Source organism: Struthio camelus, chromosome 16 (assembly GCF_040807025.1).
Source record: "Struthio camelus isolate bStrCam1 chromosome 16, bStrCam1.hap1, whole genome shotgun sequence".
Classification (NCBI taxonomy): domain Eukaryota; kingdom Metazoa; phylum Chordata; class Aves; order Struthioniformes; family Struthionidae; genus Struthio; species Struthio camelus.
The window spans coordinates 12976069-12991320 of NC_090957.1; the positions used below are offsets into that span (position 1 = coordinate 12976069).

The following is a 15252-nucleotide window of genomic DNA, read 5'->3' on the forward strand; positions in this document are numbered from 1 at the left end:
CCTCAGCCATCACCTTCCACCAAGGCAGTGAGCTCAGAGCGTTCCAGCTGTTGGTCCTGAGGGCAATGCTCGTGGCATCCAAGGAGATGCTGAGAATATAAGAAAGAGCTACATCAAAGCCCTTGCAAATCCACATTGCACTGCTTTGGGAACACGGGGAGGACACAGGTCTCTGCTGACGTTCTCCCCAGGCAGTGAGTGGTACTGACTGATTTTTCTCTTTTCCAATTATTACAGTTCTGTAGGGAGCTGTTGTGCCATCTATTGCAGGTTTGGCAAGATATATGCTCCCACTTTTGAGGGGAAAAGGGCCATACCCTCATTTTAATTATGTAATTGGCTATCAACCAACACAGCAGTGTACATACACCTTCAAGAATGCTCTTAGCAGATCAGGAAAACAGTGTTCTTTTAAAACCGAGAAAATCGCACTGAGAAAATAAGCACTCTGTAGGGGAAAAATGCTGATTCATCTTTGTAGATTGTAGCCAACTTCCTTCATGAAGGTGAATTCAGATCCTCCTGAACTTCTAAATAGAATAACCTCACCCTGGTCTTATGCTGTCTGCCTCTACTTATCTGGAGGAAGGTAAACATTTGTCAGATTAAAATGGATTTTAAGGGATGAAATACAATACGCTTTACCACAAGAGCTTCAAGAGGATATCTGAAACATTTGATTTTTATTCACTTCCTAGTTCTAAGATGCACCCACATAGGGTACTGCTCTTAAAATCCTGCTTTCTGCAACTTTATGCTAATTCACTTTTTTAGGAATATACATAAACTGTGGAATGAGAGTATGCTATAATCCACAAAAGATGTGGAGGTAAAAGCAGTTGTGGGTAACTGCTTTTTTCTGATGTTAAGCCGAAGACCTGAGATTGTCTCACTTTCCTCAAAGTTTTTCCTCCAATTTACCTCCCACCCAGGGACCTTAGTGCTTGGTATAGCTAAGAGGTTCACATTTATTTGTGGAAGAAGTACAAATTTCTCAACTCTGCCCACCAAAGCCTTATTTTTAAAAAGCTGCATGCTGGTCACAGAGGGAATTTAAATATTTTGTCCTGCTCAACTCTCAGCTCTCTTCTGAGATGGCTATCAAATGCAACAGTGTCTATTGCAATGATAGCTCTTGCTATATAAGCTACCAACCGTTTGGGACTGGACCAAAACCACACTTATTTTAGAGAGGAACTCTCTGTAGTGCTGGCTGTGTTTCAATTCAAAGCAGCAACACAGAAGGAAAGAAAAGCATTTCTCTCCGAAATCTCCCAGTTTCTCTTTAACAGCAGTGTCCATCTTTCTGCCTAAGGCACTGGCAACGTATAAAGAATAACAAATCCCCTAATAAAAGATCTTTCATGTCACCTCAGGAGACCATTTCATAAGACGACAAGAACAATGGCAACAGATCAGAAAACTGTGTAGTTCTGTATCCTGCCTGGGACAGTGACAGCAGTCAGATCCTTCCAAGGAAAGTACAAGAAAATTTCTACATGAGCTGCTGAATTACTCAGAGGTTGACTTAAGCCCTCATGCTTCGGGATTTATCTCCCTCCCAAGAACTCATTTAGATTATTACTGTAATGTGCTGGTCTTCTTTTAAGCTCTGGCTATGCTTCTGGCCCTGACAACACCACTTGTGGCGTCCAGTTCCACAGAGTAATTGCTCATTAAACTCCTTTGCGAAGTTTCAAGAGTGCTCCTTTACACTAAACTCACCCATACCGATTGTTTTGTATCATGAGGAAAGCATAAGAGAAACACACAACCTACCTTTACAAGACATTCATTATTCCATGTGCCTTTACCATTATCCCCCTTACTTTTAAGAATGAGCAAATTAATAATATAGATTATCTTTAAACTGCTCCTGTAGGAAAGGAAGTGACTGGGTTACGGGTATGCATGTGAAGACAGAATGTGAGAATGTGAGTATATGCAGGAGCAGGGGCTGACGAGCCAAACTGAGCTAGACACATTGGTCAAGAGCATCTTGTGTGCAAATGAACTTGTTGTCTAGTTTCAGTATGAGTCATAAATTCTCTAAAAGGCAAGGAAGAAACCATTTGTGCTCATCCTTATCCTGTATCCTGGGCTAATTCTTATTTAATTGCCCAAACACTGTACACTAGGACTTGCACAGCTCCAGAAATAGTAGATGTAGACAAAAAGAATTCAAAAATAGTTGCAAGGGCCAGGAAATAAAATGCTGGACCATTAACCTAGATAGATTTACAGCATAGGTCAGGATCAGGGAAGAGTCCAGATATACCATGGAGCAAATGAAAACTTTTGTCCAAAATCAAAGTTCTAGACTGTCAGCCGTTACCACGTTGCTTTTTCTTTCTGTTAAAGTACATCAGGTAACTCCACCTATGCTTTTCTTAGGGGTTGCTAAGCCACCAGCTCTCTTGGTATAGACTCTACTAGAGAAAAATTTTCCAGATGTTAATCACCAAAACCCACACTCCTAACAGGGGACACGTGTGAGCCACAGAACTTAGGAACATGATCTTGTGACATCCTAAATATCCTCGACTCCCTCCGCTTTGCATGTCCAGCACACTTTGGAGGGAATCTCCATCACCGTTTAGGAAGAAGTGGTCTGGGCATAGGCTGGGGGTCATAAATACTTCCCATTTCATATCCAATTGCATTCTTAGATGATGCCCACCAGTAATTAAACAACTCTCTGCCAGGGTACACAGCCAAGGGCTTATCCATTTACTTTTTCAAATGTCAGCAACATTTCAATAGGCTTTTGTACCATAAAGTAAATACAAAGAAACATTGCTATTGACTGCAATTTGCAATTACGCATTGACTAGTAGGACAAGAGAGCTGAACAAACAGCGGGCCACAAATAAATACCTATGATGACAAGCAGTCTTCATCCTACAATGAAGAGGGATCACAGAGCGCGTAGGAAGCCTCTCTCACGACTGTGAGAGGTTAGTGCTATTCCACAGAAGTTATTCACTGTTTCAATTTTGCACTATTTAGAAATGCTCTTGCCTCTTGCTGTTATGAATGGCAATTCAGACAAAGAATAAGTGTTTCACAGTGGCTGGGTGGCCTTCAAAAGGAATAAACTAATTTAAGGTTACTGTTAAAAAATTGATGTATCCCCATGTTTATTTTGCCATTGTTTGTTAATGGAAAAGAATCAAAATTACAGTAGAGCCTGAACTGTGTCTCAGAAATAACAACTGTAAAGCAGACAGAGACTATCACACACCTGAACTTCCCAAGTATCATCCCTGACTTGCAAAAACACTCTACTTAATACCAAGCTCTACTGCAGTTCCAGGAGTGAGGTATGCAACTCAGATGCATTTCTGGATAAAAGAACATGACCTCTATAAAAGATTCCAGGGCTAACAGTAGTTCCGACAGCCACAGTGCGTCACTGGACCTCTATGTTAAATAATCCCGGGTTTTAAATCTATTCTGACTACTACCCTTTCATTGAATGAGTACTCTTGGAAAAACAGATGTTGAAATGAATTCCGTAATACACAAAGTTTGTGAACGCAATGCCTTCATGCATCATCGATTACGTTAATGTAAAAAAAGAAAGGATAATGTTTGCTGAATCCTGGGATTGCTAACATGTTAAAAAAGCCCATTTAAATCAGGCCTAAATATGTAGAAGGTGAGACAGATGACTCAGAGGCCCATATGAAGTCAGTTTGTGTTCACTGTCTATCCCGTTCTGTTCCCTCGAGAACACATCAGCGTAATGTCCCAGAATGCCAGCTGAGCTGTCTTATTAGCAGTATGGAACAGCCATACACTGAACTTTGGGGGAAAACATGTCGCGGCACGGCCAGCAGTTTATTCCTCTGGCGGTTAGACAAAGGGCTCTAGTTTCTGTACTATGGATCCATAAAAAAAAAAGTTCAATAAGAACAAACAGGAAAAAATGATGCGACTTTAATACATGATGCAAACATTTTCTCTGCACAGTATGTCATATATTGTATCGTCCAAGCCATTGGAAGGATATAACATTAGCAGCTGGTAGAAATATCTCACTGGGGAGCTCTTACTAAAAGTTTAACATTCCTGTACTATCACCTCTGCTGCCATAAAATGTCCTCGATGGTAAGAAGGGAAGCTTTGGACAAGCTGTTTTTCCAGAAAATCTGTTCTCTCTCTTCCAATTTTTTGTGACTTTCTCTTTTAATATTTGTTCTTTCTCTTGTCACCCTTCCCCCTTCACCTTCTGTATCGAATTTGCTGATAATTTGCCCTTCTGTTACATCCATGAGTTTCAAAGCGCTTAGCACGTACCGTGATTGCTATGTTAGCCAAAGAGATGGAAGTAAGTGAAGGCTCTGAAAGGAAGAAACAGAAACAAATCCACCAGCATCTCCAGGCTGGTGATGCCAGGCGAACCAGGCAGGGCACTGGAACAGACTCACCCCTCTGCAGAGCACAAAGACCATCAATGGGTTAAACACACATTGGCGCGTTTACCCTCACTGCCATTACGAGGAACTGGAAGGTCCCGTTTCCAAAGCACACTGAACTCGGTGCTGTAGGTCATGCACCCAAACTTGAACGCTGCTTATAAGCAACAGACTTTGAATGCTAATGACCCCCACATTCAGAACACGGGACAGCGCAAGAGCCAGAGCAGAGCACTGATCTGCTACAAAACGGACGATCAAAGGTGATTCTCTCAAACCAATGGCAGCCAAGTGAACTCCTGACCCTAATTGGCCCTAAATAGTACTATTGTATTACTTATATCAGTTGGCCACACAGGCTTTCCCATTAAAGGAGCACCTGCTTAACTAAACTTCAGGTGACACACACAAAGGTACAGACAGCAGTGAATCAAGTTATACAATATACAGCTCCAAAGTAGCGAAATCTCTTTACCCCCAAACCACAACCACTCTATGGAAAGACCTCACTACTAGCTCCACATAACTCCTTAGGCTCATATCGCAAAAATAACAGCTCCCTGAGAACTGAATGACAAATCTGGAAAAAATAATACACCCCATCTTTTCTTCTTTTCCTCACATCCATTTTTAGAGACAAAGAAAGAGGCTGTTTATACCAGACTTCCAAGCCCAAGTATCAACTCAAGCAGTTCAGCTCCGAATCCAAAGCAACTGAAGCCCTAAAGGTTTTTAAGCATAGCATTCCTGGAGACAGTTGTTACAAGGGAAGGCAAAAGAGAGATTTAGGGCCAATTCCTGCTCTATCAGGGTTCTAGCAAGATGCAGGGATACCAGTCAGGGCTTTTACAGTGCTGCAATTCCCGTTGGCCAGCCAAAATACCCATGCAAACAGCTGTCACACTCTTGAACACTGTGAAAGGAATGATATTCCCCACTACTCTTGTTAGCACAAGACGCAGAGCATACCCTGTGTGTTGAACATGGAAAGGGAAAAGTAGAAACAGTCCATTACTAAGATAGCATGGTTTCCTAGGGCGCATCAACTTGCACAAAAGCAAGAGTCCCTCACAAAGGTACCTAAGCCTCTATACTGAGCCCACTCATTTCTGTGGCCACTGGAGGGAACAGAATGGGACACTGAAACGTCAAATTCCTACTACGGAAAAAGGAAGTCCACAACACTACCATAGATCATCGTTTCAAGCACTGCTGCAAACTTCAGTCGCAGCAATTTTTATCATTCATGTGTTTCCACTTATAATTACATCCAGAGCTAAAATATCTAATTATATGCACACCTAAAAGGTCTGTCAAATGTTAGTCCTGGGCTGAAATTATACCATAGCACTCAATAGGACAAGAAGAACTCCCTATGCAGTCCACACAGAGGATGCTGAACCTCATCCAGGATCTAGCATTTGGCTTTCTGCACTGTATTTTGACAGCATCTCTGTAGCCAACAAACTCCAAGTACTTTCATCATAATACCCATCTTGTAAGGTTGGCTTTCTGACAGATCACAATGATATCAGGAAAGCCAAACACCTCAAAGAAGAATGTTTTTGACAGAAGATCTCACATTTTATAGGAAACTCATAAAAAATAACCCTTGCAGATAGGTCCTCTTTGCACAGCCATATGACTAAGCAAAAGTAACTACATGGCTGATAACTTAATTCCAGCACTGTAAGCTACAGCAACGTAGCAGTAGAGTAGTTTTCACACGTTCTAGCCCTGCTCCAGAGAATTCCTGCTTGGGAGGTATCATATGGGCAGTGTATTGACTGTAGATGTCAATTTAAAAACAAAACAAAACAGAAAAAAAGAAAAAATGGCAAGACATTTGCATGTTCCTGTGGTGCAATTTTATCTTCAAGAAGATCAATAAAGGAGATAGATTTATCTTGTCAAATACTTACACAGTAACTCTTTACATCAGCCCTTCTGAACTAATATCTATTTTTAGCATCAGATTTTTAAAGGATCCTCAACTCAGTCACCAATTTTGAGCTCACAATTTTCCCTGGGAACAATTTTGCTGGTGCAATTTTTGCCATTTAACTACTTTGATTTGCAGCCACAATCAGTGAGTTAAGCATGTAAATATCCTAAACTGCACCTGTAAAATTGAAGGCTGTTTTCAAAAACAATGCTTAAATTGAAGGCAACTCTGCTCAGTCGCACATGAATCTCCAGAACACCCTGCACATTCCAGAGTAAAGAAAAAAAATACTTCCTTTTTTGTGGCAAAATTATTCTTTAACTCACCCATCTTCCTAACGTGGCTCTTTTTGTGACAAAAGCTCTCGTGAAACAGACTGTATGTTTCTCTGTCAGACTTTGCCAATTATTTCCAGTGCTTAAAAGGTGTGGCCAAGGGCACTCAGGCACTTTTTTTATTATTTAGATTTCCGGACAGGCTTGACAAAAGGACAGCATGCTGAATACAGAGGCATGGAGCTGACAGCTAACTCCATCAATTGCTGTGATGAGCTGGACCATTCAGATACAGGGGTGAGGATAAAATCAGTAACTGCAGTTAAGGCAGAATTAAAACCAAGGAACTTGGAGCAAATTTCACACTCAAAAGGAAGACCCGATCCTGAAAATTTCACTCAGTCAAAACTTCCAACAAGGTTAACACGCTGGTATTTCCAGAAGGTACTAGATATCTACTGTATTGACAACCGAGAGCAATGCTTCATCTCGAGATGGTTATCTTCAGTGCTTCAGAGCTCCTTCACACTCTGCTGGACTATTCGGTCTATCCAAATGATATCTGTCTCTCAAATCAAACACCTTCTAAAACAGCAATGCTTCCAACTATATCAAATTAACTTGGAAATTTCCCAGCAGGCACAGATGAAGCCTGACCTCTTTATCACCTGATCTCAGATATCGCCCTGCAGAATGGTAGGTTTCATTTCTAAGAAAATGAGAGTTCTTAAGGCGTATAAGAGGGGAGAAGGAATCAAGACAAAACCAAAACAATCTTAAAATAAATCTTTTAAGAGAGAAAAGCATTTATGGCTTCCCTGAAGTGAAGCACATTAAATACACAGAACGGCCTACAAACGTCAATTCTGTTTTCTCACTCTCAGTTCATGGAAGACCCTAATCCAACTCCCCTTAAAGTCAAGGCAAAAATTCATCTTCTCTAGGCTAACACTGAGCTTTAAATCAGGCCCAATGAGTATTAGCAGCAAATGCATTCACAGATCCAGATCAGCACAAAGAGAGGGAATACAGAGCTCCTTCTGATTTATACCATAAAACAAATATTTCTCTGCTCACCACCCTTGAAAATTAGACTTAAGGCTCAGTGAAAAGCAAGCATTAAAGCCAAGCAAGGTTTCCCACTTAATCTAAACAGCTTTCAGTGTCACTGCAGAAGGGGAGGAAAAAGAGTAACTTAACATGAGGTCTTAAATATAAGTACACACCTCTCTCTTCCAATAACTGGTAGCCATTAGATGTTTAGTAACAGCATCAAAATAACTGCTAATGAAACTCACATACTCATCCTCCTCTTTCAAAAGTCCAGAAATGATGCTAAAAAATAAACATAGGCAGCAAGTCTAGCAAGTCTATCTGTGCACGAAAAACACAATACAATGCCAATGTCTGCTATGTCAGATTGCACAGCTGGCACTAAGAGCAAGAAGTTGTTTAAGAGCACTACATAATAAGAAAACAAATCCCATCTTCCACTATAAATGGCTTGAATGAAATTCTGAGGTTTGAAGAATATGTGTAGGGGTAGATGGGAAGGCTATATTAAAATCCTTTAGGACGCTGGGTAGAACGATAGCTACAGATATTAATCTGTGAGAAATCTCTCCCCTCATTATTATAATAAATTACAGAAGTAAATACAACCTTGGCAAGTGGTGCTTGAACTACAGCCTTAGGGAAAACAGGGCCAACATCTGCTTACAGAACAGTCATGCCACAGGCAGCACGATTGCAAGTTTCTCTTGTAACAACCAGCCCAGGTACCTGCCCTGAGAGGTCAATAGTCAGGGCAAACCTTCCCTTTGCAAAGCAGGAAGACAGGACAGGAAAATAAATTGTTACGTTGTGTTACTGGCCATAGAGTATCATAAAATCAAGATCTTAATGAAGACAAGCCAGTCTTTCAAGCCCTGCTCTGGAAGCCTGCACTCACTTGCTGCCACGTGCAATAAGACAAAGTGCCCCACTGCCTCAAGCATTTACCTCCCATTAACAGGAGGCAAGAACATCTCTCCTTCTCCTCCCCCCACCCAAGCAAAGATTATTTACTTTGCAGTCTAGGGTTGTCTACTCAGAGAGCACACTCTAAATAGGATTTTTATAGTTCAGTCCTTAGTGTAGGGGGAACCGGGCTACGGCACAAATGTGTTTTCCCATAACCTACTTACTGATTCAAGAAAACACTTTCATTCTTGATTGCAAAGGCTTGACTGCTTTCATGAATGAGATGCTCAGATTGCCAAGACTTTAGCATATCAGAAACCCTTCTAGCAGAAGGAAAAAAAAGGACTCATAGACTTAGGCTGCCAATTAGCAGGTTCTGGACTTCCTCAACTCACTCTACCTGGATAAGTAAAAGACCTGCTTGTAGGAAGAAGGCAGCTGAATCTTCTGTTAGATCACATTGCAAAATACTCCAGCACAGAATTTGTATATTGGAAAACAGACTGTGTTTCAGTCCACATGGATCTGGACCACTGGCTTCAATCTGTAAGAGTCTGTATGCAGATTCCAACCTGAGCCAATTGTCAGCCATACATTAAAAACAGGTATTAGTTGAGATGTTCTCAGAACTCCTAACCAATGAAAGGGCCTCATTGATCCTATTTCAGCACCTACTGTGCTCCAAATAAAGAACTTGCTTGGTATTCAAGTAATAAAGGAGGATCAAGTTAGACAGAGGTTCTCCTTACCATCCTTGTCTCAAACATTTATCCAAGCACATTATTTGAATGCAAAGCCTGGCTTCTTCATTGTTATTGCTTAAACTGAAGCTGTTTTATACAAATGGTCTTAAACCCCACATGTCAGCATCATGCTACAGAACGCCAGGGATCTAGAAATGGGGAAAGTAGTTTTACTCATTGTTTAATGACTGTGAGGATCTCCTTTTGGCAAAAGGAGATCTCCACCTTGCCATGGTCTTCAGGGTCCAAAAGTTCCAGTGAAGTCTCCTGGAGTTACAGGTGCTTAGGAAGGTTGGAGAAAGAGAAGACAACAGTGGTATGGCCTGCTCTGTGTAGGGCATGGCGGTCCACAGCATTTGCAGTCATAAATAACAAAAAGCAACTGTGAAGCATTCTGTCTTGCCTTCTGGGTTGCATTACTGTTGGACGCAGAATGGATACAGACACACACACCTGAGATATGAGGGCCATGGAAGGTGCTCTGGAGTAAGGAAAAGTCATTCACTCAAAAGGAAAGCCTGTGAGTTTTAAACAGAAGATAAGGAGGTGTATAGAACATGAGTTCCTCTGTTCTAGCAAGGCAAAAACAACAGATAAGCAAGTGCAGGAGAAAGTGAAAGATGAAGATCTGATCCAGTTATGTGCATCAGGGATGGGGAGAAAGACAATATTTATCCAGGTGGAAGCTGATGAGAGAAAAGAAACACGTAGCACTTGCAGCTCATGTAACATACATGTATCCAGGGTTAGCATCTCATCCAGAGGCAGCGCTCTCTGTGTGGAGTAGATCAAAAACATCAGAGCAGGAGAAGCTAGAGAGCAATATGGACTGCCATCATACACTGATGGCAAGAAGATGGGAGTCAAAGAGAATTGAAAGAAAAACTTTTGATTTAGCAAGTCTGATTTAGCTCATCACTCCCACATGCACTCCACTATATCAAGTACCCAATTCACTTTGCATGCCTATAACTTGGTCGGTACAATCAGAGCACACCAGTGCTGCTAACATCTTTGCAAGAACACACTAGGCAGACTCAGTAGATAGAGGAACTCAGATGGGTAAAGGTTTCGCTTTTCAAATGAGCAGAGGTTTTTGACCCTTACAGGAAAAATGAGCCGATAATAAGACTTAAGAAAGTACCTGGCATTTCTAGGCTTCCCAGGAAAACCAGGGACTGAATGCCCATTTCTCTCCATGCAGGAGGAGTTCTTTCAGAGCCCTGGGTATCTAGGATGATTCACCGTCAATGAGTCCTTCCAGACTTCTCCCTTCCTTACATTTCATACTATCAGGTCAGAAGCAAGGAACTTTTGGTTATCACGATTTCTTCCTCTGAGGATATCCCTATGCTCTTTGTGGAGAGAGACACCACTTCTCTCTGCATTTCAATGGAATCCCTTCCATAGCCTCCGTTTAATGGCTCAGTTTCTGCTTGCAGAAGTCCCCACTGTTTTATGTGCCTTCCCATGAGCTTGAGCTGCCTGGGCTAGAAGATTAGGGGGCCCGTTAACAAGGAACAAATCTCTGGGTCTAACCATTAACCTGGTTGAATACTGTGTGTTCAGGGAGCTGGACCATAATTTTCATTCTGGCTCTGCCTCAGGCCTGCTGTGTGACTTTGGGCAGGTCATTTCTCCCATCTGGCTTTCTTAGCTTCCCCATCTGTAGAGAAGGGCAAGTCTCATTATCCCTCCTATATAAAACATCCTAAAACCTACAGAAGACAAACTATATTGAGAATCAGGCCCTATTATTATTAAAGCTCTGTTCTGCTAAATAGATAGTGGCAAGAGACACAAAAGCAAAATACATCCAAGGGCGAGGAAAGCAGACAGAGAGATAAAGCACAAACGCTGAAGAAAGAATGGAAAAAAATCCAGAGAAAACCAGAGCACAGCACTGGGTCACTACTCCTGTGATCTAAGCATATACAGAAATAAATCTGATTTAAGTAACACTAATTTGAAGTACTTTTACAAATCCAATTTTTCCTCCTCCCAGTATTTGTGTTTTATTGATGCCTCAGCTCTAGATTTTTCAAGTCCAAATTACTGCTCCTACCCAACTCTGCACAAGGGAAACACTTTTGCAATGGTTTGGCTTATAACTCTATTGACTGATTGCAGCTGCACAGCTCAAGTAGACAAGGAGATGCTTTATCACCTTTTGAGATCAGCCAGGATCATACTTTCTCCAGCTGGGAAAAGCAATCAGTAAGAAATGAAAAGAAACAAGATGATACAAGGAGCTTGGACGTACATCCAAGTTGTAGTGTAGTTAAGTGAACTTTATTGCTACTTATGTAACTGTATATTTAGTGCTTTAAAAATGAAGATCAACACAGAATTTTAGCATCATCAAGAGATAATTGAGGCTCCGGAGTCAACATGGTTACGTGCCTGTTACTCTACAATGCTACTGAGCAAGCAGCAACTGCGGTCCATCTGTCAACGTGTCCTTTGCTGTCACAGGATCCTTGTTACAGAGTCTACCACATTCTGCTCCTTTCCATTATGGATGAGACTGGAGCGTGCCTGTGATTTTGCTATACAGATAGCTACAGTGCCCCTCTAACCAGTTTTCATTACACCTCCTAGGCAAATAGCAGCTTGTATCTTGAGAATAGTACAAAACAAGACAAAAATTCAAATTCTGTCTTTGCAATTCCTAAGAAACCAGTCACCTCTGTTTTCCAGAGAGCAGCAGAAGCTGCAGTGCATGAATTGGCATTTGAATGTTTGGAGTGAGTGAGCTGTGAGACGGGCTGTGCCTGCAAAGAACGGATCATGGTATGAATGCCAGGGCATACGTTGTCTTTGCTCGATTTCTTTTCCCCTTGCTCTTTGAATTTTCAGTACCGTCTCCTCCTAAAGCACTGTGCACAGCCTTGTTCCTCAGTTAAAAGGATTTTCTTTACTATTTTTAAAGCCTGTTTGATGAGTAATATGAACTAACAGTGAATACCACACTATTTTTACTCCCCCTCATTAACATTGTAAATTAATTTAGGACTCATTTAGACACAAGATTAACAACCTGAAGACTAATCCACTCTTTATTTAGAGGACATATTCAGGATGAACAGCCTTTCGTCTCACATCACTCAGTTAGCAGGACTACCTCCTGGGAATGAGATGGTATTTCTGTCTCCGCTGCTTGGAAAGGAACAGTTTAAGGTTAAGGCAGAGGTCTGGGAGACCTGGTCCCAACTTTACCATGGGCTTCCTCTGCATCCTTAGTCAAGCTGCTTTTACACATCTACATCCATTTTCTCCAATATACATGCTTAGAGAGGTCATACATAGGGAACAGATATAAGATTAGAAGTAGTGTTTATGCTGGTTTAAGGTTTATGCAGGATTAAGGATACATGGGCCATGGGCCAGCTGCCAAATAGAAACTTGTTCAGCTGAAGACAGACAATTGTTTTCAGTTAGGTGTCCCTACAGTTACTTATGTGAAATGGTGGTTTATTTTGTGAGCAGTCTTTTCCTGGGACTGATGGCACTGTGATTACTGCATTATTATATATACTCCAGGGGCAAAGCCAAGCCCTACATTTTCAGATCAGCAGAAAATAAGAGAAATGTTGCTTTTCTTAAAGTCACTTTTGTTACGAAACTCATGACACACACTCTGCAGGAACCTTGCAAAATCTCAGTGAAGCTGTTTTCAGATGCCCTGTATGTTCACTAGAGAAGTAAGTATAACATTTCTTGCAATTAACAGATGAAACGCCCTATTGGAGCTTAGCTCTTACTTGCTGTCAAGTAAATCATCTCCAGAAGGTTTTCATCCACTGAAGGGAAAGAAGATTAAATATATGATTTGGCAAGTCTCATTTTCTACCAGAATATTTTGTTAAAGGCACTTGGTGTCTAATGACACACTGAGGATCTGTTCCTCTGAGCACAATAAATAAGTACAAATAACTGCTGTAGAAAAGAGCCTGACAGATACCCAGTGCCTCTCTGGGCATAACTGTTTGATGCTACTTCTCATCAGTAACACTTGTAAGGTCAGGCTTTCTGTTCTGGACACATTAGTCTAGCTCAACTTTGCCATTCCACAAGGACAGCTGTAGGTAAAGACTTCCTCAGTTGGGCAGGAGGCTGCAACTAGAAGGACATAATCCAAGATGTTACAAAGCATTGTTATACACCCACACCCACCAAAGAGGCCCTCTGACATCTTGGGAATTGCACACTTTGTAAGCAAACAACAATGGAAAAGCTGTTAGATTAGAACAGCCACTATTGCCACTGGAATGGCACCAGGGATATTTTTAAAGCCCTTGTACAGACTACTATTAATTGTTTGCATTGCAACATTACCAAGAAGCTCTAACCACAGATGAGGACCCTACTGTGCTAGGAGTTGCAGAACATTTAAAAAAAAAAAAAACTCCAGTGATTCACATCACTGTCTGAGATTGAAGGACAACTGAGAGAGCTCTGAAACTGTCATACCAGCCTCCCATGTGGCCACAAAGAGTGAACAATTCTATACGTTTTATTGTTGGCTATGGCTTCAGGGACAAGTTCCTGACTGGCATTTGGCATCTAACATGATAGCAAAAGAGACAATATGTTTAAAAAAAAAAAAAAAAAAAAAAGTCTTTCTGGTACACTATTTCTAATCCTGTTTTCCAGAGATATAGTCATTCCAGTGTGGTTCCCTCAGAGAGAAGTACAAAAAGACAGGACAACCACAGCACCACGCTTCTACAACTCCAACTAATAATGCTGCAGGAAGTTTCCAAAGCAGATTGTTTCTCTCCTTAAAATACTGCATTTGCTCTCTGACTAGTCATTTCAACTCTCCATAAAGATCAAATGTGCTGTCATAACCACTTGAGACTGCTACTCAATGTCATCAAATCCAGTCCCTTGACAAAGGCACTCTCCTAAACCACCTCAGGATCAGAGGCCAAAAAAGCTGGGTTTGTCCTGGGGTTGTATAGCTCTGTCTGCAGACATCTGCAACATGAAAAAGAGAGGCATCAGAACTGCAATAATCTTTCTTCCTTAAATACAAAGGGAGAAACATCTGATGTTAATGACACCAAAATCACGGAGTTATCTTTGATCAATGAGTTAGCCTGAATGCAACAGTTGTCAGCCCTTTCTGCAGTTTTCACTCTGAGGTATTTGTCCTGATGCATTTTACATTTTCATGTCACACTGTACTCCCAAATTCAGCAGATTCTCTTTAGAGAACAGGAAGGGCATCAGGCGTTATACTTATTACCAACCTACAGGGAGTGAATAGAACAGAGAACCACAGGACCCTCCTGTTGACTTACCATTATCTTTCTGATCTAGGGGAGGCAGTCCTCTTTTATTTGAATATTGTTTCCATAAATAACATTATTCATTTGCTCTTTGTCCATTCTGCACTCAACTCATTCTAAGCCATGGTCTCGTGACCACCAGCAAAATAAAAAGTCCCCTCATCTTCACTCATCTTCCGAATAAGAATACATTTCTCAGCATATGTGTCCAAAGGAGGATGGCCCAACCTTAATTCAAGAAATCTGAAAGCGCCCTTCTTACAAGAGAAAGGTTACAAAACCAGCCAGAAAACAAATACTCTTACCTGTCTGTAACAAGCCAGCCCCACTGTCTTTGACTCCAAAGTGCTGTTGGATGTCTAGTAATACACCTGTGAGGAAAAGAGAGGGAAGAAATTCAGTACCATCAGCCTTTGAAGAGCATACAACTCACTCTCTTCAGGAAGCATCAGCAAAGCCTCAAATCCCAGTACTTTAGATCTGTAACTTCTAAAGTCTGCACACTGGTTTATCTTCTGTACAGGCAGACTTCTCAGTTTTGGGCTACTGTGCAAAGAGTTTGGGAATGAAATTCACATGCATGAGGACCTAGTCTTCCCTTCTTAAATA

At 41.3% G+C, this 15252-nt stretch overlaps 1 protein-coding gene across 5 annotated transcripts in view; it reads right to left on the reverse strand.

Annotated features, from left to right (window-relative positions):
• The window catches only part of LOC104146252 (SPNS lysolipid transporter 2, sphingosine-1-phosphate), a 143471-nt gene that overhangs the window by 92092 nt on the left and 36127 nt on the right, over nucleotides 1–15252 (reverse strand). For all 5 annotated transcript variants that reach the window (XR_011134855.1, XR_011134856.1, XR_011134854.1 and 2 more), the window contains exon 2: nucleotides 14949–15014. Coding sequence is in view for 2 of the 5 variants with exons in the window: in XM_068910103.1 (XP_068766204.1) it covers nucleotides 14949–15014 (66 nt within the window). In the remaining 3 variants the exon portion in view is untranslated. The remainder of the gene's footprint in view (nucleotides 1–14948; nucleotides 15015–15252) is intronic.